General features: G+C 65.0%; 2 protein-coding genes across 14 annotated transcripts in view; one reads left to right on the top strand and one right to left on the bottom strand.

Annotated features, from left to right (window-relative positions):
* The window catches only part of RAI1 (retinoic acid induced 1), a 105,941-nt gene extending 101,498 nt beyond the window's left edge, over positions 1 to 4,443 (top strand). For 7 of the 8 annotated variants that reach the window (XM_059907358.1, XM_059907354.1, XM_059907355.1 and 4 more), the window contains one exon: positions 58 to 2,387. In XM_059907358.1, coding sequence (XP_059763341.1) covers positions 58 to 477 — 420 coding nt within the window. In that variant the 3' untranslated portion in view covers positions 478 to 2,387. Of the gene's footprint in view, positions 1 to 57; positions 2,388 to 3,993; positions 4,044 to 4,362 lie in introns of those variants that run through there. The other variant, XM_059907361.1, reaches the window with a different exon arrangement.
* Positions 4,444 to 6,342: 1,899 nt separating this feature from the next.
* SREBF1 (sterol regulatory element binding transcription factor 1) lies at positions 6,343 to 22,964 on the bottom strand. 6 transcript variants are annotated; one of them, XM_059907367.1, is made up of 20 exons: positions 22,681 to 22,964; positions 15,524 to 15,568; positions 13,798 to 14,214; positions 13,234 to 13,421; positions 13,011 to 13,148; positions 12,709 to 12,930; positions 11,938 to 12,052; positions 11,541 to 11,761; positions 11,130 to 11,331; positions 10,830 to 11,008; positions 10,290 to 10,551; positions 10,043 to 10,209; positions 9,723 to 9,891; positions 9,172 to 9,280; positions 8,805 to 8,914; positions 8,557 to 8,689; positions 8,225 to 8,390; positions 7,644 to 7,844; positions 7,432 to 7,543; positions 6,343 to 7,074 (listed from the first exon to the last, which is right to left on the bottom strand). In XM_059907367.1, the coding sequence occupies exons 1-20, from the start codon at positions 22,826 to 22,828 to the stop codon at positions 6,845 to 6,847; spliced, it is 3,534 nt and encodes a 1,177-aa protein (XP_059763350.1). In that variant the 5' UTR covers positions 22,829 to 22,964; the 3' UTR covers positions 6,343 to 6,844. The 6 variants fall into 6 exon arrangements, with proteins under 6 accessions (XP_059763350.1, XP_059763345.1, XP_059763346.1 ...); XM_059907362.1 differs by lacking the exon at positions 15,524 to 15,568 and having other exon boundaries at positions 22,738 to 22,964; XM_059907363.1 differs by lacking the exon at positions 15,524 to 15,568 and having other exon boundaries at positions 11,938 to 11,995; positions 22,738 to 22,964.
* Between the last annotated feature and the right edge of the window lie 2,123 nt (positions 22,965 to 25,087).

Below are 25,087 nucleotides of genomic sequence, written 5' to 3'. Positions count from 1 at the left end.
GGTGGGGGCCGGGCCCCTCGGCTGCAGACTCACCTGTCTTCCCTCTCTCCTCGCCAGACTTGTTCCAGCTGCCAAGAAGCCGGGGCCACCATCGGGTGCTGCCACAAAGGATGCATCCACACCTACCATTACCCGTGTGCCAGCGATGCGGGTAAGAGCCAGCCCGAGGGGACTGAAGGTCGGGGGACGCAGGCACAGCTCCTTGAACTGGCCCCACTTGACCCACTGGCTTCCCTCTTCTCCTGCCCCAGCAATTCTTTACCTTCTCGTGTCTCTGGGCTGGGCCCTGTGCTGGGCAGTGCTGGTGACAAGGAGACACATCAGTCCCCAGCCACCTGCTGGAGGAGTGTCCAGAAGCACAAACTACAAAGTGGAAAGCTGCATGTGAGCTGCCATTGCCGAGGGGTGCCTACAGCTGGGGAGGGTCTCAGGCCTCCAAGAGCAGGGCTACTGAGCTGGGCCTTGGAAAAAGGCTGAATAGGAGTTCACTGGCTTGGAGAAAAAGGAGAAAAGATAGTTCAGTAACAAAAACTGAGTGAGACGGAAGGAGAGGAAGTTCAAGACAGACTCCCCCTGGCTCCACGGCACAGCGGTGGAAGGTTTAAGCGGGACGGTGGGCCCTGGAGTCAGGACCAGGCCCTCCTGCACCTGCCCCGTTCTCTCCACTCCCTCGCTCACTTGACCCGAGGGCATTTATCGAGCACCTACCATCACCAGGCAGGTGGCACACTGACGGCCTGGGCCAGAGAGCCCGGAGCCCCCGATCCTGGTGGCATGCTTCAGGTGTGGACTGGGTGAGTCCACCGATGTCTCTGCACTCGGTCCCCCACCTGTGAAGCGGAGGTTAGAGTCATGTCTTTTCTGCAGCTGTTTGGAGCAGGGAGTGAGATCACAAGCACGGCCCGGAAAGGATAGCCCCGGTCCGATTTGGGGGGCAGCCCCGGTCCGATTTGGGGGGCAGCCCCCGCGATCCCTGTCCCCCGCCCCCTGCTGCGCTGGAAGAGGGGGAGGTTATCGCGACCCTGTCGCACGACGACAGGGCAGAGGCATCTCCCGGCAGGACCCTCCCTGCTCCCACCGCCCGGGGACCCCTCTTCCCACCTGAATGCCAGCCAGCTCCTGGCATCAGCCCGCACCGAGCCGCCCCCAGGAGCACACACGGGACTGAGCAGTGACGGTTCCTTGGCGAGGGCTGAGGCGCTAGCGCCTCAGGGAGGGAGCCCGCTGGAGCAGGACAGGGGGCTGCTCTGGCTCCACACCCTGCCCTGAGGGCCGTGGGAACCGGATTTTAACGTGGACTCCGCCACTTCACCAGACCCAGGGCCTGACCTCCAGGAACAGGTGCCGCAGGCTGCAGCTCTCCTCCCGCAGTGATTAGGTTCGCGCCTGCGCTCTGCCGGCCCCACGCCAGGCCTCGCACTGTCCCCAGCGGCACCTTCACAGAGAGGCTGCCTTACCCGTGGCCACAGCGCTGCAGGAACAGGGCCGGGGGGCGACTCACTGTCTGGCCGGCTTCACGTCCTGTGCGCTGTCCCCTCCGGTGTTGCAGCTTCCCAGCCTCCTGGGGGGCTCATGTCTCAGTGGGACAGACAGGAAAACCTTGATCCTTGCCTAAAGTTATGGAGACCAGACAAAGAGAGACTGTGTGCTGAGGGAGAGATCCATCCTGAGTTGGGAGGGAATCCAGGAGGGCTTCTAGGAGGAGGTGACATTGGAGCCAGTCCTCAAGAGGTCAAGGGAGGTGGGCAGGAGCTGGCTTGTGGTGAGACATATATACCAGGCTTGGAGCGATACAAACTGTTTCCAGTGATGTCTTTGAGGGACTCCCCATATAGGAGGGCTCTCTGTAGGGCCGCAGGAGGCAGATGAGATGCCGGCCTGAGCAGAGCTGTGACGGAGCCCTGAATTCCGGGGAGAGGGGCTGTGGGTGCAGATGGAGCCTGTGCCTCAGAGGCTTTGCAAGCACAGGAAGCAGGGCCATGCTGGGAGGAGGGGGGAGAGGGAGGCGGCCAGCGTCCCCAGGCCAGCGAGCAGGCCCGAGGCAGGGCAGGCTGTGCCGCTAGTGTATTAGCCACCGGACCTTCCAGGCCCAGACTCCAGCATGTCTCAGGAGGGTGCGTGGGGGCCGGTGGGCCCTGCCGCATGCCAGGCTGAGCTCACCCAGGTGGCCGTGGTCAGCCAGCAGCTCAGCTGAGGCTGGTGGACCCAGACGAGCTGGGGCCCCAGCTGGGCCAGCTCCTCTCTGCTCTGCATGGTCTCCCCACTCCAGCAGGCCCAGCTGGGCAGCCCCCTCTCTCCTTCACAGAGGGGCTGCGCAAGGCTGGGTGGGGGGGGTGGTTAATCCCCACACGTGCAGCTCCCTTTGGGGTTGAACTTGAGGCATCTGCCTAAGGGGTGGAGGGTTTGGCAGAGCCCGGAGGGGGCGGTGTGGGGGAGGGGCATGGAGGGGGTCCAGTGGCCAGAGAAGGGGGCAGAACTAGTGAGCCTAGCAGCCAGAGGGGAGGGGGACCCGGCTCCAGGCAGCAGGGGCGGGGCGGGGGGAAGCCAGGGAGTGAGCTGGGCAGGCAGGAGCTCCCGGCAGGCACCCAGCCCCTGGTCAGCACCTTGCACCGGCCTGACCCTGGTCTGGAAGTGCGGTTCTCCGTGGGGCTCTCCAGGGGTCTGGGCCGGGCCCTCAGACCGCGGGGCAACAGAGCTGCCCAGGCCCACTGACCCTGCGCCCTCTGTTAGGCAGCCCACGTTGGAGCTAGTAAAGCGAGCACCAGGCCCCGGGCCGCTTTGTCAGCTGGGCCCTGGCTCCCCAAGTGCAGACACCAGGAGAGGGGCCGGGGGTGGGTGACTGGCCCTCCCTCCCCACGTCCAGAGTGGCTACTGGGGGCGGCTGAGCATGATGCCTCTGGAAGTGCCACCCCCCCACTCTTTGCTTCCGGAGCCCCAAGCCCTTGACTGTAGGGCCCGCGGGGCAGGGGCCCCGTGGGTGCAGCGGGCCAGGGTTCAGGCCAGTGCTCTGCCGAGTATGACCCAGGACGGCTTCGGGCTTACTTGAGCGTAGGGAGGGGGAAAACATGAGCCGCCTCAGGCCTACGGCAGTTTCCAGGTCTGAGACCCCGGCTCTGGAGGCTACCCAGCCCTGCTCCCCACCTGCGCTGCCTCTAGCTGCCACTGTCCCGGTGCCGCGGCAGAGCCACCCCCAGTGCTACGAGGACTGGCTTGGCTTCTTGTGGGTCTGGGGTTTCTTCAGAACAGCGGCCCACAGGCAGGGGAGGGAGGGGGATGAGCCCAGAAGAGGTCCAGGGGGTGACGCAAGGGGACTCCAGGGGGAAAAGCCAGGGCCTCCCTAGGTGGCAGCAGGCAGGGCAGTGGGGCCTGCTCGGCCATTCTCTGCTCCCCCAGGGCGGACAGTGCCATGGGCACTCCAGTACCTGCTAAGATTCACTCAGACCCGGGACCTCCATCCCCTCCTCTCTCTGCCCCAGTGCTCAGGTCAGCCTGCCCGGCTAGGCCCCCACGGGAACAAGCCCACAGCAGACACACAGGAGCAGTGGGCGGGACGCCCATTTTACAGATGTGAGGACCAAGGCTCAGAGAAGTGGCTGGGGCTGGAATCCAGACCTGTGGCCACACGGCCCAGTCCCAGTTGGTCAACACACGTTCACTGAGCACCCCCTGGGTGTCAAGACCTACCTAGGGGCTGGGACCGGACCACCAGGAGGGAGTGACCAGTGTGGCCCAGCAAAGCACAGCAGGGGAGGGCGAGGGGGAGAGGCTTCCCCATGATAAAAGGGGGTTCCAGGGGGAGGGGAAAGGAGAGTAAAGGACAGATAGGACAGCGGGGCTGGAGGGCTGACGGAGTTCGGATTGGGTCGGATTTCAAGCAGAGGCTGACTTACTCTTTGAAAAAAAACCCTGCAGCTGAGGGCGTCCGGGGCGGTGGGCCCCCCTCCCGGCCGGACAAGACGCCGTTCTGACCGCACGAACTTCTCTTGCTCACAGGTTGCATATTCATCGAAGAGAACTTTTCTTTGAAATGCCCCAAACATAAGGTGGGTGACCGCGAGCCTCCCCTGGAGGGGCCCAGGCTGGAGAGGAGCCCCCGGCGCAGGGCTGCCGGCTCCGGGCGGACCAGGCGGGGGCGGGTCGGCACGCACAGGCCCCGGGCCACTTATATACCCCCGCACGTGCGGGAGGCGGGGCCAGCCCAGGGCGGGGCGGGGCACGGGGACCGGCCTACAGGCAAAGCCGCAGGTGGGGCCTCGCTCTGGAGGCGCGGGCGGGGTCGGGGCTGAGGGGCGGGTCTGGAGGAGTTGACCGCTCGGCAGGTGCCCCGCAGTCAGCAACGCGCTGCGCGTCTCTTCCTCGCAGATGCTGCCATTGTAATCCACCCCCGGCCGGAGGAGCCGCCGGATCCCGCCCGCCGCCCGCCGCCCGCCGCCCGCCGCCGCCGCCGCCGCCGAGGAGAGAAGCCGCCAGCGCAGCCCCCGGGCCTTTGCGCTGCTTCCGGCGCGGGTCCAGAGCCGATCCTTGATCCGGACCCCGGATCTTGGATCTGGCCTCCTCGGGCGGAAGCTAGTGGTCCCGGGTCGGGAAGAAAACAGGTTCCGGATCCGTCTGCTCCCGGAACCGGACGGCACAGGGCCTTCTCGCCCCCATCCCCCGGCCAGGCTTGGAGAGGGGGAGCCCGCGGAGCGGCCAGACTCCTTGGAACACCCAGGCTCCGGCGTGGGTGGGAGGCCTTTAGCCTGGGGACACGCTTCTCCCCTGGAAGTTTCAGGACGACCTGGCACACATTCCACGTGGTCGGTAGTGGCACGCAGCTGGGCACCCTGCGAGTGGGGTGGGGTCCGAAGAGGCCGAGGCCGGCTCCCCTCCAGGACGTCTCTCCTGGAACGCGGCTGGGGGCGGGGGGAGCCGAAGCCTGTCCGGCGCAGGAGGGGCCGGAGGCTGTGCGCCCTTCCCTCCCAGCCTTGGCGGGTCGGGAGGGCCGGGGGCCTGGGGCCCGTGCTCAGGGGATGCGGGCTCACTGGGCGTGGGCCGGACTGGCCCCCGCTGGCTTCTGCTCGTCCCCCTTCCAGTCCGCCCCGTCCCCGGAGCCCAGCCTGGGAGCGCAAAAGTAAAAGTCGCGACCAGAGCGCACCCCCGGCAGACGCATGACCGACCCTCTGCACGACCACCGTCTCCGGGGGCCGCAGCGCCACTCGCACGGGAGCGGAGACAGCGCTAGATCCATGTCCACACCTGTGTGCCCCTCTATATATATGTCACATAGAATGTATATATGTTGGGAACATGCTCGCTTCTCCCGTGTGTCGCCGCCGTGCGTCGTGTGCCCCTCAGCACGGGGCCCTTGCCGGGAAGGGGGCTCCGGCGCTGCCTCCCTCCCCAAGCAGCCACCACCGCCCGGGCCAGTGCCCGCGAGTTCGTCCGCCTGTCCGTCCGTGTCCTCAGCTCTGTCCACGCTTCGATAGGCCTGACGCAGCCCCAGCCCGGGGCCGCCCTAGCAACTTCCTGTACATATAACTGTAAAACGGTGAACGTGTGTATTATATCCGGCCTCGTTATATAGTGTATATATATGTATACATATACATATATATAATATATATGAAGACTGTAAATGTTAAGACGACTAGTGTTCTTATTAGTATATTGCTTCACACTGAAGATTGTGTGTATCGAGCTGTTTCTAAAAGATGTTTATTTTCCTTAAGAGTAAAAAAAACAGTCATTGCATTCAGAAAAAAAAAAAAGTCAATAAAGATACAACGATTGTTTTGGAATTCTGCAGCCCGTGGATTCTGACCAGATTCTGCTGGGAGAGGGGCCAGGCTCTGGGGGAGAGGGTTGTAATGGAGGGGAGGGGAGTGGAGGGCTCTGGGGACCTTACTGCAGGTACAGGAAAGAAGCCCTTGCTGCCCAGCCACACCCACGTGACCTCCGGGGAGGGGACAGCTGTCCAGGGGACAGGGGTCAGGCAGGTGAGACTGACACCCAGACACACAGGGAGACCCAGTTTGTAGCTCCTGCTGTCACAACAGATCCCCAAAGACATGGAGCTGTCCTCCCATGTCATCCCGGGACCTGAAGGGAGCAGAAGCTGGGAGAGGAGGCAAGTAGGAACAGCTGAGACCATAAGGACCCTAAGGGTTAGGAGATGATATAGCCCAAACGTGCGGCCCAGTGATCAGTGGGACCCAGGTCAGCTGGAGGGAATAAAGCCGGGCCTCCCAAACCGAAAGGCAGGTAGGGATGGGAAGCATTTGCCTGGGTGCTGGGGGGACAGATGGCCCAAAGGATCCCCTCTGGTTAGCACACACCCCCCTCCCCAAAGGAGCAAAACCCAGATTATAAATAAGTTCATTTTTTATTCTCTGTATAAAACTTCTCAACCTATGAAAATAAAGTTTGCAAAAGGCAAAGTAACACTTGGAACCTCAGAGGCCAGGAGGCTGGCGCACCACGATCTACACTATGCACAGGTCTCCCCTGATGGGAGGGAGGTGCCGGGGGCAGGGCCCTTCGGCTCAGTGAAACGCACCCCTCTTCCCTCTGGACGGAGAGGGAAAGCCCAGGATTGGCGGCCCGCGGAACAGTTGACCCCCGGCGGCTGCCAGGCCCCGGCAATCCCCCGGCTGGCCACCAGGGGCCAGCACCATCCTGGCCGCCGCTCATCGAGTGCTGCAGCGGGCTGGGGAGGCCCCAAGGTCAAGTGCGGAAGTCCCCAAGGGTCTCCAGCCCGCCAGGGACCGTGCACTCCGTGGGCGAGCCTTGGGCCCCGGGTCTCCGGCGCTGCCCTCGGCCGTCGAGACGGAAACAGGGGCGCTGGAGCTGGGCCGCCAGCGGGGGTCTAGCTGGAGGTTACGGTGGTCCCGCCGCCCAGGCGCATGAGCATCTGCTGGCAGTCATGCAGCAGCCGGCGGTCACCGAGCTTCTCGAGCGTGCGTGCCGCCTCGGCCATCATGCCCACTCGCTGCCCAGGCGCCGACAGGAAGCCGGGCGGCAGGTAGCAGGAAGCCAGGAGCAACGCCTCCGCGTGCTCCCGCCTCGTGGGCCGCGGCTCCAGCTCCGCTGCCGTGCCTGCACACACAAACGGTGGCACGTCAGGGGCGGGGCCGCGCCGGGGGTGTGGCTCGGATCCCTGCCCCGCCCCCCGGGACAACCGGCCCCGCCCCAGGCTAGCCAGCACCCGCCCCCCCCCCCCGCCCCCCTCGAGCACGGAGCCTCGCCCCTTCCACGCCTGCCCCTGGAGCACAGACCGCGTACACAGTCGCGCGTCCCACAAAGGACAGTCGTCCCCACGGACTCTCAGGTTAGGCCTCCCATCAGGAAGCCACCACGAAGTCCCTCGGTCCCTGTGTGTCTTACACACAACCTCCCTCTGCAGCCTCCACCTGGCGTGTGGCCCTTCCCACCTGGGCCAGCTGTCCTTCTCACCTCCTTTGCCGCAGGGGCCGGCCCTCCTCCTCAGGCTGCGGTCCAGGAGCTGGTGTGTCCGCGCCGGGCTGGCCCCTGCCATCAGCCGGGCAGTGGCTTCATGTAGGAACACCTGGGCAGGAGGGGCCAGGAGAGGTTCCGGCCAGGCCCCCGCTCCCTCCCGACACCTCACATACGTCCCCACTGCAAGCCAGGGCCCCATGGGCACTCACCCTCCGCATGGCAGGCCGGAAACTCTGCGCCAGACGCCTCAGGCCACTCAGGTCCCTCTGGAAGCCACGGAGCTCAAGGGCAGAGGCCTGGGCCCCACTGCCCGGGCCCGGTGAAGCCTGGGAGGGTGCCGGCGGCTTCTGCCGCTGCCACAGGCTGGTGCGCGCCACAAGGAGCAGGTCACACAGGAGCAGCTGCATGACCTGGGGTGGTGGGCAGGGCAGGGCAGGGGTCAGGGGGCTCTGGCTCTGGGAGGGAAGAGTGGGGGCCCGTGGTGCCAGGGGCCGGCTCCGGGCTGCACTGCCGAGGCACTGCACCCGCCTCACACGTGCAATGCAACAGCAATGCACCGCGGGGCCGCCCGCTCTCCAGGCCCTGCCACACCGCTCACCCCAGCCGTCCTCCGGGGGTGGGGACACTGAGGCCAGAGGGGGCAGCCACTCTCCCCTGGACCCAAACCTTAGCCCCCAGTCCTGTACTGTTGGGCTGACCCTGCAGTCTTCTGCAGCCCAAGGGGGACCGTCTGGGGAGTGGAAAGGCCAAGGCCCCCGAGATCCGCCAGGCCCCTGGCCCCAGCCCTCACCTTGTCAATGGAGCTGCCGGCTGGCGTAGCGGCCAGGCTGTCCTGAAGGTACCCACTGGCCTTCTCACACACGGCCAGGCTGGCCGGGCCAGACTCTGCCTTCCCACGGCCCAGCAGGGCCCGGGCAGCCTTGAAGGTGTGCAGAGCCGCCCTGGGCAGGGGTCTCCTGTTGGGGCCAAGGCAGAGGTGTGACGGTCAGACCAGGCCTCAGGCCCTCGCTGAGCTTCCCCTGCCCTGGTTCTGGCTTCACGGGAAAGAAATGACGGGACCCCAACCGCACAGAACAAAGCTGGGGGTCGGGGTGGGGGCACGAGCACGCGGCCTGCGCTCACTCGGACTCCTGCAGGGCGCGGGGCAGGTGCTCCACCAGTGGATACAGCCGCTCGGCCGCCGCCTCATCCCGCCGGAGCCAGTGAGTCACTACAGCCGTCAGCGAGGCCCACCACTTGGCCACCGGGTCTGTGCCTGCAGGAAGCAGGGCCGGAGGGGTCCCTGAAACTCGGCCCCACCGCACCCAAGGCCGAGCTGCTGTGGCGCTGGGCCCAAGGGCGTCACGGGGCGGGGAGGCCTGGGGGCTCACCGGCGGTGGCAGCCATGCTGGAACCGATGGAAAAGCTGCAGGCAGGAGCCCCGGCCACGTCAGAACAGCTGTTCAGCAGCTGCAGGTACCCGAGGGCATCGGAGAATTCCCTGTGGCAGGAGAGGACTGGCTGTCGGGACAGGTGGCAGGGGTCCCGAAACGGATGGCCCTCCTCCCCTCCCCCCACGGCACAGCCTGGCTTCCTGGCTCCTCAAAGTGCGGCCATCCCCTGCCGGGCTGGTGGGGGAACTGAGGCCACGGTGACCCGGCTCTGGCCACCGACACGGGTCCCTGGACGTAGCCTTTCCCAAGCTCCACTGGCGGGGGGTGGGGGACCTGGCCCGCTGAGGCGCACAGGGACACTCACCTGTCCCCATCGGCTGACCCGGGGCCGGGGCTGGGCTCGGCCAGGCAATGCAGCGCTCGCTCCAAGAGATGTTCACGGAAGAGCTGAGTCACGTGGGCCAGGGGGTCCACTGTGGGGAGGAGTGGGCGAGTGGGGCGGGGGCACGGGCCCCACCTCCCCGTGCACAGGCACTTCCCAGCACCTAGGACTCTTCCCTGGGCACGGGGGCGCCTGGCTCTGAGACAGATGAAAGCTGGGGGATAAATACTCTGCCCGCGCCCCCCGTGGACAAGATAACCTACCTTGGGCACACGCCCTTCCTGACCTCCTCACACCACAGTGGTGTTGCCTGGGAGCACCTCCCAAATCAACCACCTGCCCCCCAATCCCTCTTCCTGTTTGCCTCTGAAGAGCCCCAACTGAGACAGAGCCAGCCTGGCCTCCCTGTTCCTGCAGCCCCCGTGGCAACAACGGATGGTGGGGCAACAGACCAGGGTGGGCAGGGATGAGGATGAGGAGGGGGGTGGAGGGTGAGGCCAGGGACCGGGGACGGGCGCAGGGCGAGGAGGCACCTGGGCTCCCGGCCGTGCTGTACAGGCTGTCCCGCGGAGCGCTGCCCACAGCCCAGTCCCCATCCACGAAGAAACGGTGGCCCATAGGGTGGCAGAGCCACTGCATGGCAAGAGGCACTGAGCCGCTCTGTGCCAGGGAGGCCTGGCGGGCACTACTCAGGAAGAAGCGCTGCGGGGGGAGGAGCGGGCTGAGACCCCAGGCCCCGGGCTGAGACCCCAGGGGGCCTGGAGCCCACCCCATAACCAGCTGCCTCTCCCGGGCAGCCCTCAGCCCAGGGAGACCTCAGCCCCGTCCCCCACCAAGCCCACCACCTACTCACCGTCAGAAAATGCAAGGCCCGGGGGAGACTGGTCTTAACCCTGAGCGCGGTGGCCACATAGATCTCAGCCAGCGTGGCCACGGACATGGCCTCCCCCGCGCACTCGGCCAGGTTCAGGGCACTCAGTGCCAGGTTGGCGGCAGCCAGGTGCCCGCCCGAGTACTTCCCTGGAAAATGGGAGGGCATGAGGCTGGGCGTGGCGCAGAGGTGGCGGGACCCCCTCGGGCCCAGCCCTCGCCCGCCGTACCCATGGTGTGCAGCTGGTGCAGCTTGTGGTAGACAAGGGCCGCATCGCGGGCACTGGTGCGGGCGTCCACCTGCAGGGCACCATCCCTCCGCAGGCCCCCCGCCCGGCCTGCCAGCCAGCGGCCCACCCAGAGATGCTGCAGCAGGTGGCGGATCAGGCTCCAGAGCAGGCTGCAGGCCAGGTCCAGGTGGGAGGTGGGCAGGGGCCGGCCCAGGGCCCGCAGGGCCAGCCACAGCTGCTGGGCGGCCTGGGCAAAGTCCCCCTGCGGATGAGGGTTTTCCAGGTGAGAAAGGTGGGGTCAGAGCATCCCCAGCACGTGCCACCCCTCTAGCCCCGGAGAGCCCTCCAGCTTGGGCTCCCCGCCATGACCCCACCAACCCCAGCAGTGCCAGCTGGGTCCCCGGGGCTCAGTGGGGGTCTGAGGGGTAGACAGGAGTGGGGAGAACAGGGGAGATTCACGGTGTGCCCGGCACCTTCCCAGGTGCTGCTCAAGGACCCAGCCCTGCCCGCCCTCCACACCCTCGGGGTCCGGCCGCTTACCCGGGCCAGGTCCAGGTCAGCCTGCTTGCGATGCCTCCAGAAGTGCACGGCGGGGCCTGAGTGGGGCCGCGTGACCGGCTCTCCGTAGACAAAGAGAAGTGCCAAGGAGAACAGCACCAGCAGCCCGTTCATCAGCCAGACCAGTGGGGGCAGCAGCCACGGGGCCCAGCCAGCGCCATCTGGGGGCAGACAGAGGCTGGGGACACGGCACCCAGAAAGTCCAGAGCCCCAAGCCCACAGGCCCAGGAGCTACGTCCCCAAGAGTCCCCCCCTCGCACTGCCCAGGCTGGCCTGTCCTACCTCTGCCCTCAGCACCCAGCATGCTGCGCCCAGGACCATGGTAGACGCTGGTGGCATCGGAGGGGCCAGCGGGACCCCGGCTGCCCAGCAGGGAGGCCAAGGGGTTGCAGGAGAGACAGAGGAAGACAAGCACACACAGGGCCAGGCGGGAGCGGTCCAGCATGCCCCGGCTGTGGGGGGGCGGCAGCTGCTCTGGCTTCACCTGGGGGGGTGGGCAGGGCGGTGAGAACGGGGCAAGCACAGCCCAGAGAGCACAGCTCAGAGAAGGAGGGATCAGCTCTGCCCCCAGCCTTACTGCGGGACCCCCGCCCAGCTCTCTGTCTCTAAAACGAGAGGTAGGACACGCCCCAGTCCCGGGACTCAGAGGATGTCGCTGGATGACAGGGAGGGGGCAACAACGTGCGGCCCAACCTGGCTGTCCTCAAAGACTGGGCTGTCAGGCTCCGAGTCACTGCCACTGCCACCACTGCTACTGCCCCTGCTGCCAAGGGACAGTGGGCTGCGCTGGAAGGGCGAGCCGGCGTCTGAGGGTGGCGGGCTCAGGGTGTCCACCACCTCTGGCTTCTCGCCCTCCATGGGCACGTCTGTGTGGCCTCCACTGCCGCAGGCTGACACCAGGTCCTTCAGACATTCTGTGGGCCAGAGAAGAGCAGGGCTGAGGTGAGGGCTACACACCCCACCTCGCCCCAAATCGGGGCTGAGGACCTGGGGGAGCTGAGAGCCAGGGGAAGGCCAAAGAGGGGGTGAAGGGCCCTTGCAGGGTCAGAGCTTAAAGTGAGACCAGGCGTGGAGGGGGGCCAGGACTCACTGCTTTTGTGGGCAGCTGTGCGCAGACTCAGGTTCTCCTGCTTGAGTCTCTGGTTGCCCTGCTGAAGGAAGCGGATGTAGTCGATGGCCTTGCGCAAGACAGCGGATTTATTCAGCTGCAGGCGGTAGGAGGGAGATAGAGCACAGGTGGCCGTCAGGCCAGACAAGTGGGCAGCTAAGCACAAGGGGCGGGACTGCTCTGCTACACAGCTGCCTCAGGGCCTTTGCACCTGCTGTTCCTTCTACATGGAATGTTCCTCCCAAGTAAAATGCATACAACAGCTTACGGCTAACTGCTGTCACCACCGTTCCACCTTCACGCCTTGCCCCCTCGCCTCCTCCAGGCCTCTGTTCACATACGGCAGGCATCACCTTTGCGAGGCCTCCCCTGACCACCCGATTCAGATCTGCAACTCCCACCATCGCTCTTCCCGCCCCGTTTTCTTTCCGGCACAGCACTCATGCCACCTGGCAAACCCCACACGGATCTGTCCTGCCTGTTCGCACCCCGCCGCCCCGCTAGAACGTCAGCTGCTCAACAGCAGGATTTTTGCCCGTCTGTTCACTGCTGAATCCCCAGCACCTAGAAGAGCCCACACAGCACACGGCCTCCATGAAGCTCAGCTGAACGGAGCCGGCAGGCCCGAGGAGTCTGGAGCCCCAGGCCTGTCTGTCCAGGTTCAGCCCCATCCTCCTCTTCCCCCCAGGTGCCTCCTCTTCCCCCCAGGTGCCTCCTTCCCCAGGGCCACCCCATCGGGGCCTCTGCCCGCACCTTGGCCTCTGTGCCCACCACCAGGTCCTTGAGCTCGACGATCTTGTCATTGATGGAAGAGCGGTAGCGTTTCTCAATGGCATTATGGGCCGTACGCTTCTCACCTCGGCTCTGGGCCGAGCCCGGGGCCTTGCCACCGGCTACCAGCCGGTTGATGGGCAGCTTGTCAGCGTCCACTACCAGCGGCACAGTCGCCAGGATGGTTCCGCCACTCACCAGGGTCTGCGGGGCCAGGCACGGTTAGCAGGTGGACACGCATGCATACAAACCCCACGCCCCCCCGCCCTGCCCAAGCCGCCCACCTGCAAGGGCGCTGCCTGAACAGCCATGCCAGGGGCCAGGGAGCTGATGCCTGCCGCCTTCATGGGGGCTCCCACGTCTGTTTTCACAGTCGCCAGGAGCAGCGAGTCTGCCTTGATGAAGTGGGGCTGCAGCAGGACCTAAGGACGGGAGGGGGCTCAGCTGTGGGCTGTGGGTCTGGGGCCGGGGCCACCACCTCCCTGAGGCCGGGCCAGACCCCCTCACCGGGCCCTGCTGGACCTGTGCGGTCACAGTGGTTGTTCCAGGGGCCACCGTCGGGGCGGCTGTGGCCGCCAACAGCTGCTGGGGAGGCGCACTCTGGACCGGGTTGTGCAAGGAGACGGGCGGGACCCCGGGCAGGGCAGCCAGTGGCAGGCCAGGCAGCGACTGCGCGGTGCTCCCCGGGGGGGTCCCTGCAGAGATAAAGGCTGGAGCTGCGGACACAGGCTGCCCTAACCCACTTCCAACCCACCCCGCATGTACTTATCACCCTGTGACCTTGAATGAGTCGTTGTTACCCTCGTGGCCTCAGGTTACTATCGGGACAGTCCCTGCCTGGGGCTCTGATGCAAGCGTGCTCACTTCCCAGCTTCCCAGCCAAGCACGTATCTGCTGTGGACGCTGGGAGGCTGGGAAGCGGCGCTTCCCGAGAACTGCCGGTGACGGGAGCACCTCCAGCAGCGCAGCAGGGACCCGATTTCTAGAGCCTGCAAATTCCTCCACTGAGACCACAGCAGACCCTTCTTCTGGTGCTCCTGCTGTGCCCCTCCCTCCACACTCCCCCCTTACCTGTGGAGAAGCCTCCAGGAGGGCTGGGATAGCCCAACACAGGGGCAGAGCTGAACTGCGGTGGGGCTGGGGCCGGAAGGCGCTGGGGCAGGAGAGCCCCAGGCAGCGGCTGGAGGGCGGTCAGGGGCGCTGGTTCCTCCTTGATAGCAGGCCCCGCGGAGAAGGCAGGCACGGAAGGGTACATCTTCAGGGGGGTGGGTGCAGGCTGGGGAGGGGACAAGGGTGGGGTTGTCGCCTTGGTCCCCCCCAGGAAGCCTTCGAGTGGGGAGCTCATCGTGGAAGGAGGTGGGGACAGGCTGCCTGGGGAGCTGGCATCTGGACTGGCGGGGTCTGTGCCCCCTGCTCCGCCCCCAGCGAACGGCGGCTCGAACAGGCCCGGGAAGTCGCTGTCTTGGTTGTTGATGAGCTGAAGCATGTCTGCGGTAAGGAGGAGAAGCTGTGTGAGCAGCAGCGGGGCTGGTGTCACGGATTTGCACGCCCCCCACCCCCCCCAGTGTACCTGTGGGACCAACGCCATGGAAACAGAAAGCCACCCCCAGGAGCCCCCACTCACAGACACCTGTGACATCTGGAGCTCTGCCAGGTGCGTCAAATGGCCTTGCAACACTGAACGAGCCCAGCGCCCCCTGAGGCCCACCGACCTGCCCCAGGACGAGGCGAAGGCAGAACTGAGGCCTGGGCCCGCAACTCCCGGCTTCAGAGCTGCCTTCGCCAACCCACTCCTCTGTGGGACAGACCGAGGCTTGGGGCAGAGCCAGCCGCTGGCCAAATGTGTGCCAACCAGAGTGTCCCTGTGTGTTCTGGGCACAAGCCCAGACCCCGTCTGCAGCCAAGCAGTCTCGGGACCGGCCATTCAGGCTTCAGTTTCCCCTCGACAAAAGCAAACGCCGTCTGTCCTCTTTCCTCCTCGTACAGACTGGACACACTGCCTGCCGCGGCCCTGGCCTGGCCACAGGCCCTCTTCCCCAGCTGGCGGCCAGCAGCCTGGCTGGGTCAGCCTAGGGCCCTCTAACCCACTGGGGGAGCCACCCACTGGGCCAAAGTGCTCTGCAGGATCCATGCGCAAACCCTGGGAGCCCGTGGTGTACCCCAGGTCCCCAGCCTGGGCTTCCAGCTAGGGCTTCCTCTCACTGGGCCTCAGTTTCCTCATCTGCACAAGACAGATGAGACCTTTTGTGGCAGGATGGCCGCACGGAGAAGAGAGTCAACGTCGCCTGAGTCCCTCCTACTGACAGGTGCCAGGCAGGAAAGCGACTGCAGGGGACCTCCCTACGGCCTCCAGGAGAACGAGATGGGGGTGCCAGCCTCAGCCTCCTGGGTCCTCAAACAGAAACACGTGGCGGGCCCTCCAGGTTTGCACAGGTCATGGGGCATAGAGTGCTTTCACCTGCAGGACCTGCTCGCTCCCCAGGCTTCATGAGTCCCTTTGACAGATGGGGAAACAGGCCCAGAAAGAAAAACTGGCTGAACCCAGGGGGGCCACTGTCTAGCAAGCTCAAGAAGCCCTCCAAAATAGGAGCCCCAGGAGACAGATGGACAACCGGCCCTCCTCCCTGCGGAGCAGAGGATGTGGGAAAGCCACCCTCTCACGCCAGACGGGGGGAGGGGTCCGCCAGCTCCCCTGAGAGCCGAGAGCGGGTACACCTCCCCTCAGGGCACCGGGGATGAGGACCCCGCGATGCAGATGGAAACTGTAATAAAGAGGTGGGGGTCCTCCAAAAAATACCTTCGAACGTGCAGTCCATGGCTCCGCGGCCTGCGCCCGCCGCCCCTCGGGGCGTCCAGGCGACTGGCCTGCCGGTGTCCGCGCGCTGACTTCACCTGCGTGGCCGGCCGCGCTTTAAAGCCGCCGAGCGCGCCACTGGTCCCGCCCCACCGGCCCCGCCCCCGCCGAACGGCCCCGCCCCGCCGAATGGCCACGCCCTCCCGGGGCCGCGGGCCGGGCATGGGGTGAGCGCACGCGGCCAATCAGCGGCCGCGCCACCGCCTTCTGGGGCCCCGCCCCGCCCCGGCCCCGCCCCACCCCCTCGGCGCGCGGCTCGGCTTGAGCCCCGCAGGGCCGGATGGGGCCGGGGTTACTCGCGGACGCCGGCCCTCAACCCGCTCGGCGCCGACGTCCGCAGGGGTTACTGGAGGTCACGTGCCCCTGCTCCCACCACCTCCGAGAGCGCGGCGGAGCGGGCGTGGGTCCGGCCAGGTGTGCCCCAACTCCGCATCCAAGTCTCTGCCGCACCCGACCGCATGGACCCCTGACAACAGGTCACTGTCGGGAAACTGAGGAAGGGAAACCCCTACCCCAAAGTGCCCAGCAAGTAACAACCGGAGCTGACGCCCCACACAGGCATCCCTTTGCAGAGGGGCCTGGGTCTGGGATGGGGGTCGGTGAAGGTCTCACCCCCTCCCCCGCCCGACCAGCAGTCTCTGGGTGAAGCCTGATTCACTCACTTATTCACTGTAGGGCCGGGGAGTCCAAGAGGCAGCCCAATCCCTGGGACAGAAGGTGAGGAAGTCGTAGGGTGACAGGCTCTGGGGGTCTTTGGAGAGGTACCTGGGCCTACCTCCCCTTCTGTGTAAGGTCAGAGTTCCACAGACACACATGAACATAGCCTGGCCAGCAGCCCAGGTTGCCAGCTCGGGCTTTTGTAGCCAAACAGACCCCGGGCTCGGGCCAGCCTCCAACTGTGGCCGGGCCCACCCCGGTACCCTCTCCTGGTCTCCTGCAGCCTCGGAGGGTGTTGGGGGACTGGAGAACCCCCGGCCCGGATGGCCCTCCCTCTCCAGGAGGCTAGCCGAGGTAACGCCCCACCCCCCATCCTCCTTTGTCCGGCTCCTTCCATGGCCTTGCAGGGGGTGCCAAGGGCAACAGAATTCTCTAGCACCCTCACCTCCGTCTCTCCTCAGCCGGTGGGTACTCACACCCTCCCTCACCCCCCAAAAACAAACAAGACACTGCTGTTGGGAAGGCTCCTCCCTCACCTCAGTACCGTGAGACTGGAAGACACTGAGGCCTGAATTCCAAGGCCCACACGAAGACACTCGCCTGAGACTCTGAAGGGCCGGGCTGGGGCCAGGGCCAGGGCCAACCGCCCCGAGGGGTCAAGCCCTCCCAGCCCCTGACCCATCCTTCTGCCCTTCTCCCTTCTCACTCCCCTTCTCTGAGCCTTCACTCCTGGCCTCGGAAGCTCCCCCCCACCCCCCCTCCACGGGTCTGAAAAGGCTGGCCCGGGATCCCGCGGTGTGGCCCCTCCTTGGGTGAGCTGAGCACTCGGGATCCCGTGCTGTGGCCCCTCCTTGGGGGAGCTGAGCACTCAGCTTCCCGCATGAGGGAAGACTCATGGCCCACGTGGCTCCTGCACGCACTCTCTGCACTTCGGGCTCGGCCTCAGTGGGCCCACCTGCCCGCCCCCAAGCCTGACTCCTTTTCCTCTCCTTCCTCCTAGCCTGCCCTGATCCTATCAGGACCCAACAGGAAACCTGAAACCTCCTCCCCCCTCCCTGGCTCGCCTTCAAACCTCCCTCAGAAGGCAGATGTGGGGCAGCCCTTTATTCTCCTGCGTGTTTATTCAGTGAGGCCATGGTGCAAATCCTGGGGGGGCCCCCCCGCACCACGAACCTACAGGAGCCCAGCTCTGACCGTCACGGGAGCCTCCGGCCCATCCAAACTGCATGAGGCCTTGCACCCTGAAGAAACCCTGCTTGCATGCTTCCTGGGACAGGGAGCTCACCACCTCCCCTACACGGCCTGGCCCACGAAGCCCAGATCTGCTTCTGTGGCAATATCTACTGCCCTTTCCTAAGTGTATACTAAGTGTGCCAGGCACTAGGGTGCTGGAACACAGCACGAAGACGTCCCTCGTGGAGCTTCTGTTCCATTTGTAGACCAACGGTCTGCAAATACAGGGAGGAACGGGGTGCAGGTGGTGATGAGCACCATGAAAAAATGGAGGCAGTCAGGGCAGGCCTCTCTGAGGAGGTGACATCAAGACAGCGAGGAGGCCGGTGTGGCTGAAGCAGAGGGAGCCAAGGGGGCGGGGGTCAGGGAGACAGTCAAGAGCTGGAATTCCAACCCACGTTCGTCTCTCACCTGAGCCAAGGAGACCATTTCTCAGGGAACGGGCAGGAAAGGGATTTGCAAGCAGGTCACAAAGTCTGCACAGCTGTGAAGAATGGCAAACGGTGCAAAGCAGCAGCCCCGTCCCAGCTCCGCCCACTCGATGGAGGGCGCAGGACAGTGGTGGGGAGAGGGGGGCTGCACCCTGCCTGCCACCCACCCTGCTGCTCTCTGAGGAGCCCGGTTGGCAGGCTCACATGTCCACAGCCCGCGTGTGTGCAGCAGAGACACAGGCTGCCCTTTGTGTGCGCAGGGCTGCCCGGGGGTGCAAGTGGGTGCCGGCTCTTCCTGGAGTGGGACGGGCCCGGTGCCGAAGCCCCAGGGGAAGCTGGGCGTGAGCCCTCTAGACGGACGAGGTCACTAAGGCTCAGAGGGAAGCCACGGGCCCCAGGTCCCCTGGCTGCCAAGTGGACCATCTGGGACGCAAACCCAGGCCTGCCAACCCCCAAGCCCGCAGCCCTCAGCCCAGCCTGCCAGGGGCAGGTGTGAGCCCCAGGGCCAGCCTGGCTCTGTCCCACCTCGCTGCCACCGCTCACCCCAGGTCAGGACGTGTGTGCAGAGTGGGACACGGAGGGGAGGCAGCGCGAAGGTGCAAGGCGCAGCCCCAGCACCACCTCCGCTCCGAGGCCTTCCTAACTGCCCTTAGAGGAGCCCCCCAGGGCAGGGTCAAGGCCTGAGCCAGCTCTGTGACACGCAATCACTCAGCACGGGGCTGAGCACAGAGGAGACCAGATCGAGGGGCGTATGCACTGCCAGCCCCACCCCTGCTGGTCCCTGGCCGTCTGAGTCCGGTGAGCCTCACTCGCCTTGTCTGCTTTCAGAAGGCTGTGTGCTACCAAACGCCCCCGCGCTCGCCCAGCCTGTTTCCTCTGCCACAAAGGCCCTTCCCACTATCATCTGTCCACCTGCAAACTCCTACTCCTCTCTCAAAACCTGCTCTGAGGTCACCTCCTCGCACTCTTCCCCCATCAGCGCCACCCCACACGCCGCTCCCAGTTACACGGACCAAGTGACCCTGAGCACGGCCACTGGACAAATTGGCCAGCACCAATTCCAACGTCCTGTCCTGGGTGTGGCCTGGGGGTAGAGACTCCTTCCAGCAGCTGGGAAACAACCCATGGGCCTGACGCAGCAGCAATGTAGGGGGCGGTCCCGTCCTGCTGAGCAACGCTCCCGTCTAAATACTGCTATCCACTCCTTTACGTTAATTATATTTCTCCCTTCGGGGTTGTTTCACTGCAGCTGTTTTAAACCTGAAGTGGGTGTGTTGTTTCAAAGGCAGCATGCTGCTTCAGAGCTGCAGGCTGTTTCCGGAAAGATAAACCCCTTTACGCTCTCCCTGCAATGTTTCCCATTTCCTCGGAGCAGCCCCAGCACTGGGTTTTATCGTTTTACCTACTTTGGGTTGCTTTCCTTAGTCCCCACAACTGTGTGACTGGAATCTCAAAAGTGCTTTAGTTTGCATCCCCAAGGCTGCCTTGAGGTGTTCTGCACAGCAAACCATCAACTATGGCCAGAGACTCAGAAACACCTGCTGTGCTCTGGCCCTCCTCCACCAGCTAGAAATGGTCTATCTCCAACAGGTTCTTGGCCTGGGACGCAAGCCCCGCCGGGCCTGGCCTTCCTGCTGCTCCTCACCCCCTCGGCTGCCATACAGGCTGGGCAGCTGGGGGGCAGTGGAGGCGTCTGCTCCTTGTCTATACACTGGGTGAAGAGGTGACCATGGCATTTCTGAGGCCCTCCCCTCTCCTAACACAGGTGCAGATGTGCAGCCCCAGTCAGGTCCCGGGGTCAAAGGGCACATCCAAAGGGCCTGTGGCTGGCAAGACACAAGGACAGAGACGCTTCCTCTGGCCGGCGCAGTCATTCTCACCTGGCCTGCGCTTATCAGCTGGGCAAAGTCCGGATCCCAGGCCTCTGCCTGGTGGTGACCCCGCCTGGGGCTGACCAGGTCACTCAGGATGTTTGTGTCCAGTGAGGTGACCATCGGGCAAGAGGTAGCTCCCGGCACGCTTCTCTCCGTGCCCCTCAGAGGCGCGAGGGCTGGAACCACCCCCAGCTACAGCCTCACCCCCCGCTTTCCAGGGGAGCCGCTGCGGCCGAGAGGGCAGCACACGGCCACGCTGGGGGGTGCCTTCTGCTTCCGGTCAGCAGGCCGGGTACCAAAGGCAGGAAGAGGGACGGAGAGCGGGTCGTGTCTGGTGGGAGAGGCTTCTCCCAGGCTCTGTCGTGGGGACGAGGCGGAGGCACCGCACGGGGGCAGAACATGTCAGCGGCGTGGGGAGGGCCTGAGGGGTGGGACCTGGAGGGACGGGAATCGTCACGGAGGGCAGGCTTGGCCCACCGTACAGGTCTCGAACACCATGCTGGGACAAGGGGACTTTATCTCGGGGCACTGGGGAGCCACGATGGTTAGGGAGCTCAGGAGGTACGCGCCGGGGCCAGGAGCTGGGCTGTAAGCCACCGTGAGCTTGTTTCCTAAGGAGGGCCCGTGCTTGGTGGGGCCAGGGAGACAACCGGGCATGAGAGACCACGGGGAGAGGCCTGGGGGCAGGGTGGCCCCCATGTGTCCTCTCCACCAGGCTGGCCTGGACCCCAGGAGGCCCGGCCCGTGCAGTTGATTTAGGTACTGGGCAGAGCAGTGGGCAAAATGCCGGAAGGCAGACACCTGGGGTGCAAAGACAGAGTGAACTTGGGGAGCCCAGGCAGAGATGACTACAAGTTGTGCGCTGGAGCCCCAGGCCCACCCGCGGGAGATGCGCGGACCCCGACAAGCAGCCATCTCCACTCGCCTCTTCTGCACTAAGCACATGTTCAAGACCTGGTGAATTAACCAGCAGGGAGGTGAGGACTGCCCCGGAACTAACAACGATCCCAACACTCGCGCGGGAGAGCTCTCACATGCCCTCTGCCCACGGCCACAAAGGACCCCAAAGCAAGAACAAGAAAAGGAGGCCGGGAGGAGACAGACTCACCAGGAGTCACGGTGCACTGTGGCGGGGGCAGTGCCTTCAGCACAGAACCTGCGACTCCTGGTGAAAGTGCCATCCCAAGAACTGGTCACATGACAAGAGAGTCTGGTGGAGGCAGATGCCCGGGCTGGGTGGGGCTCAAGGCCAGTCCTCAGTCTCATGAGTCAAAGGCTCTTGCCTGGGATGGGGAGGTGGCTGTGTGACCTATGACCCCTACCCAACCCCCAGCATACCTCCACGTGGAGTAGCCTCCTGGGTCCCCTGCTCTATTGCCCACCCCCACACACACATGCACACACTTTTAGGAGCCCAGCGGTTAAGAGCTTGGGCTCTGGAGCCCACAGCTTGGGTTTGAATTCTGGCTCTGCCACGCTCTGGCTGTGTGACCTGGGACAAGTCACTTAACCTCTCTGTGCCTCAAGGCCCTCATTTGGGGCTGTTGGGAGGACTCAGTGGTCAGCACAGTGCCTGGCATACAATAAGTGCTGAATGAGTCTTCTCTACTCGTGCTGTGATCATCCACCCCAACAGCCAGAGGGAACTTCCGACACAGAACCCAAGCATGGCATTGCCCTGCCCCAATCCCTCCCCCAAGACTCCCCACTGCCTCTGGGATCCAGTCCAGCTCCCCATCCCGGACTCGAGGGCTGCCTGGCCCTCCTCTCAACCTTCGTTCCTCTCAGGGGACCTGGCGACTCTTGGGCCCGGCCAGCTGGGTTCATCTGCAAGGCTGCAGTAGGGCAGGAGTGGGTGTCCGTTTTGCTAACCCCAGAGTGGCCACAGGCCCCATGGACGTGTCTATCCAGGTTGTGGGAAGTTTGGGTCCTGTGCTCTTGGCCTGTTTCCCCATCAACCAAGTGCAACATAGCAACCTAGGAGGCAACTCAGGGGGGCTGGGATTTGCTGTCTGCACAGTGGGCAACAGCCTCCTAACTGGCCCCTGCTTCAGCGTCTCCCCCAACCCCTTCTCTGTAGAACAATCAGAGCGGTGCTTCCACAGGTGTAAGCGAGCCGGCGCAGCTGCTACCTCCTTTCCCTGCCGACAAGGGTCCTCGTTCGTTCGGCCAACCTGCCCAGCCTCACCTGTGAATCTCCAACTCCTCGCCGTGCCCTCTGCGGCGAAGACATCCTTCCCAGCGGGTCCTGGGGCTGACTTTCAGGTCTCACCCCACCGCTCTACCGGAAGCTGTCGCCCTGCCCCGGCTCGACCACAAGGTGTAACTAAATATCCGTTTGTGGGTTTCCTTGGCGATTTTTGTGCTTCCAAGAAAAGGGGAGCCCAGGTCTGTCTGTGAACCCCTGGTGTCTAGGACGGGGCCTAGTAGATGCTCAATAAGTGTGTGCCGAACCCATGCCCGGCGCCGGCTAGGAGAAACGGACTCTGGGGGGCAGGGGCTGGAGGACGCCCGCGCGCCTGCGCAAGAGCTCCTGCGCCGAGCTGAACTCTCGGACCGGAGGGAATGACCGAGAATAACCTCCCGCTGACGTCAAGGCCGGAGCGGGGGCGGGGCCTCGGCGATGCCCGGGTCCCAGGCTCTCGCCGCGGCCGCCTCCGGGCTGAGGACTCACTGGCCGCGGGGGGCGGACCGGGACGCCCAGAGGCGCACGTGCCCAGCGCCGAGCCTCCAAGGACCCGGAGCGGCCTGAGCAGCCAGGGCGGGCGCGGGAGGCTCCGCGCGGACAGGACAGCGAGGCCCACAGCACTCAGCGCAGAGACGGGGGGCGCCCCGCACGGAGCCAGCGCCAGCGCCGCGCCCCGCTCCGCGCCCGCACTCCGCGCCCCGCGCCGCCCCGGAAGACAAAGGCCGGCGCCTCCTGCGCGCCCCACTGGCGCGGAGCCCAGTGGCCCTGACGCACCTTCGATGTCGGTCAGCAGCGCCGCGTCCAGCTCGCTCGGCTCGGCCAGCGCCTGCTCCAAGGCCGCTTCGCTGAAGGGTGGCTCGTCCATGGCGCAGTCGCCTCCTCCCGGCGGCCCACCCGGCCCGCCGCCGCCCCTCCGCGAGTTCGCGTCACGCCCTGGCCTCAGTGGGGCCCGGCACCCGCGAAAAGTTCCTCGGCAACTGGGCTCCCAGGCGGCGGCTCAGCGGGGCGGGCGGGCGGGCGGGGGCGGGGAGGAGCCTTGCGGGGAGCCCCGCCCCCGGTGGACGGTCCCGCCCCACCTGGAGAGCGCGGGGCCGGCTCGGGTCTGGCCTGCACACCTACCCGGCCGGCCCCTCCGTCCAAGTGCCGACTGCTGCGGGGCTTCGGCAGGCCCTGGCCTCTCCAGCACCAAGCAAGGGGGCCGAGTGGAAGCCCCGGACTGGGTCCGTCCCAGAGGTCTCTGGACTCGGGGAGGGAGGTGACCCGACAAACCTCTTTCCGAGAGTTGGGTCTTTAGGAGACAGACCCGTCCAAGACCTGCTGTGTGGCCTCGGGCCAGGCAGCAGGCACCACTCTGTGCCTCATTTACCTCAGCTGTAACGGGGCTTGATGATGCCTCCGCACAGGCTGGCCCGGACGGTAGTGACCATGGCTGGCTGGGCCTTTGAGATGAGCCTGGCCCTCCTCAGTGTCCAGATCAGCTGGGCCTCCTGAAGAGCCTGGAAGGGGCTGGAATTTCCCACCGTGACTTAATCTGGTCTTCTCCCAGATGCAGCTGTGGGAATGACGGAAGGGTTGGCCTCCGCGCCCAGGAGGACAGGAAGAGCCACAGAGTTCAGGAGCTAACCTGCACAAGGTCACACAGCTACTTGGGGCAGCAACAGGGCTGGGCCCCAAGGCCCTCTGACCCCCATCTCCCATCCAGCTGCTCCTAGGAAGAGACTCACATCTCGGTGTCTGTCCCTAGGAGCAGCTGGGATGAAGGAGCAGACTGTGCTTTAGACCTGGGCCACCTTGCCCTGGATCATGACAGGCTGGGGCCAGGTCAGAGGAGGCAGCTAGGCTGGGGAGAGGGCTGGACCCTGGACCCTGGGTCCTGTGGATTGGGGCCAGAGCTAGGTGGCAAGGGAGGGGTCTAATGAGGTGGACTGAGATAAACCAGAACTAACATCAGGTACTGAAAGTGGGAAAGCAGTGAGCTCCCTGTCCCTGGAGGTATGCAAGCAGAGAGGCACCCTTGGTAGGGGCAGCCAAGGAGACTTATCAAAGGCCTGGATCCCCAGGCCTCCCTAGCCCCCTGCCTCAGTGAATCCAGCCATCCCGAGTACTGCTTTGCTCGGGCTCCAGATATAGCCTGTCTGGCCACACCCTCTGACAGAGTGAAATTAGTGGCGCACTTTGGAAGGGGGGTGCCCAGGCCAAGAGAGGCCTTGGAGGCCCAAGTCCCTGAGGCTCAGCCTAGACACGCAGGGCTTTGTTCCCCTCCCAGAAGTGACTGCTGTGGAAAATTACCCAGAATAGGGGTGGCCAGGACATGGGGGCCTCCAAACCACATCTGTTCCCCAAGTGGCCCTGCTCAAGGACCCCCCCCCCCCAGGGCCTGGCCCTCCGGATGAACTTATGGGGAACAGAGGGATCCCCCTTCTCAGCCCCTTGCATCCTGACGCCCTAGACCCCACCACCCCCCAAGTAGGAGCCAAGCACCCAGGGGACCTTGGGAATCTGGTGGCTTTCCTGAAAATTCCAACAGTCCCTCCCGGGGAGAGGAGGGGGTGCTAAGTGAAGCCTGAAGACCACCTTCTCAGAGTCAGGAAGCAGGTCCGGGTTTTCGCTTGCTTGCTGCGTGACCTGGAACCACTTACTTCACCTTTCTGAGTCTCTGTAAAATGAGAACACCCCTTCCTGCCATCACTCCGCAGAGGCAGGTAAGGTGTGTTGGAGTCATGGTCACGACAGACCTGCCTGACTATCCTTTAGACGCGTTTACCGCATATGTAAAGAGCACACTCAGTCAATATGCACGCATAACTGCAGCAGTTTGGGAGAGAAGGTGAGGCAAGGCCCACGGAGACCTGCAGCCTGGACTCGAGCCGCCAGTTGCAGTGAAGCCTGGCTGAAGCCTCCTGTAGGGCCCAGCCGTGGGAGGGGGTAAGGATCTGCCACCAAAGAGACCACGCTTCGCTGCGCAGCCTGAGACCAGCCGCGCAAGTGTCCAGGGGAGGGTGGGGAAAGCAGGCTGGGGCTGCGGCTCTTCAGGGAACCTGCTCCTCTGCGGGCCCCTCCCCCGACCCTCCCGGGGGCTCTGCGCTCGCACCGCGCAGCGTGCCGGGGCTGCGCGCGTCCACGT

Source organism: Balaenoptera ricei, chromosome 20 (genome assembly GCF_028023285.1).
Source record: "Balaenoptera ricei isolate mBalRic1 chromosome 20, mBalRic1.hap2, whole genome shotgun sequence".
NCBI classification, from domain to species: Eukaryota; Metazoa; Chordata; class Mammalia; order Artiodactyla; family Balaenopteridae; genus Balaenoptera; species Balaenoptera ricei.
Note: the sequence above shows the minus strand (reverse complement) of the source record. Positions and strands in the feature narration are given on the sequence as shown.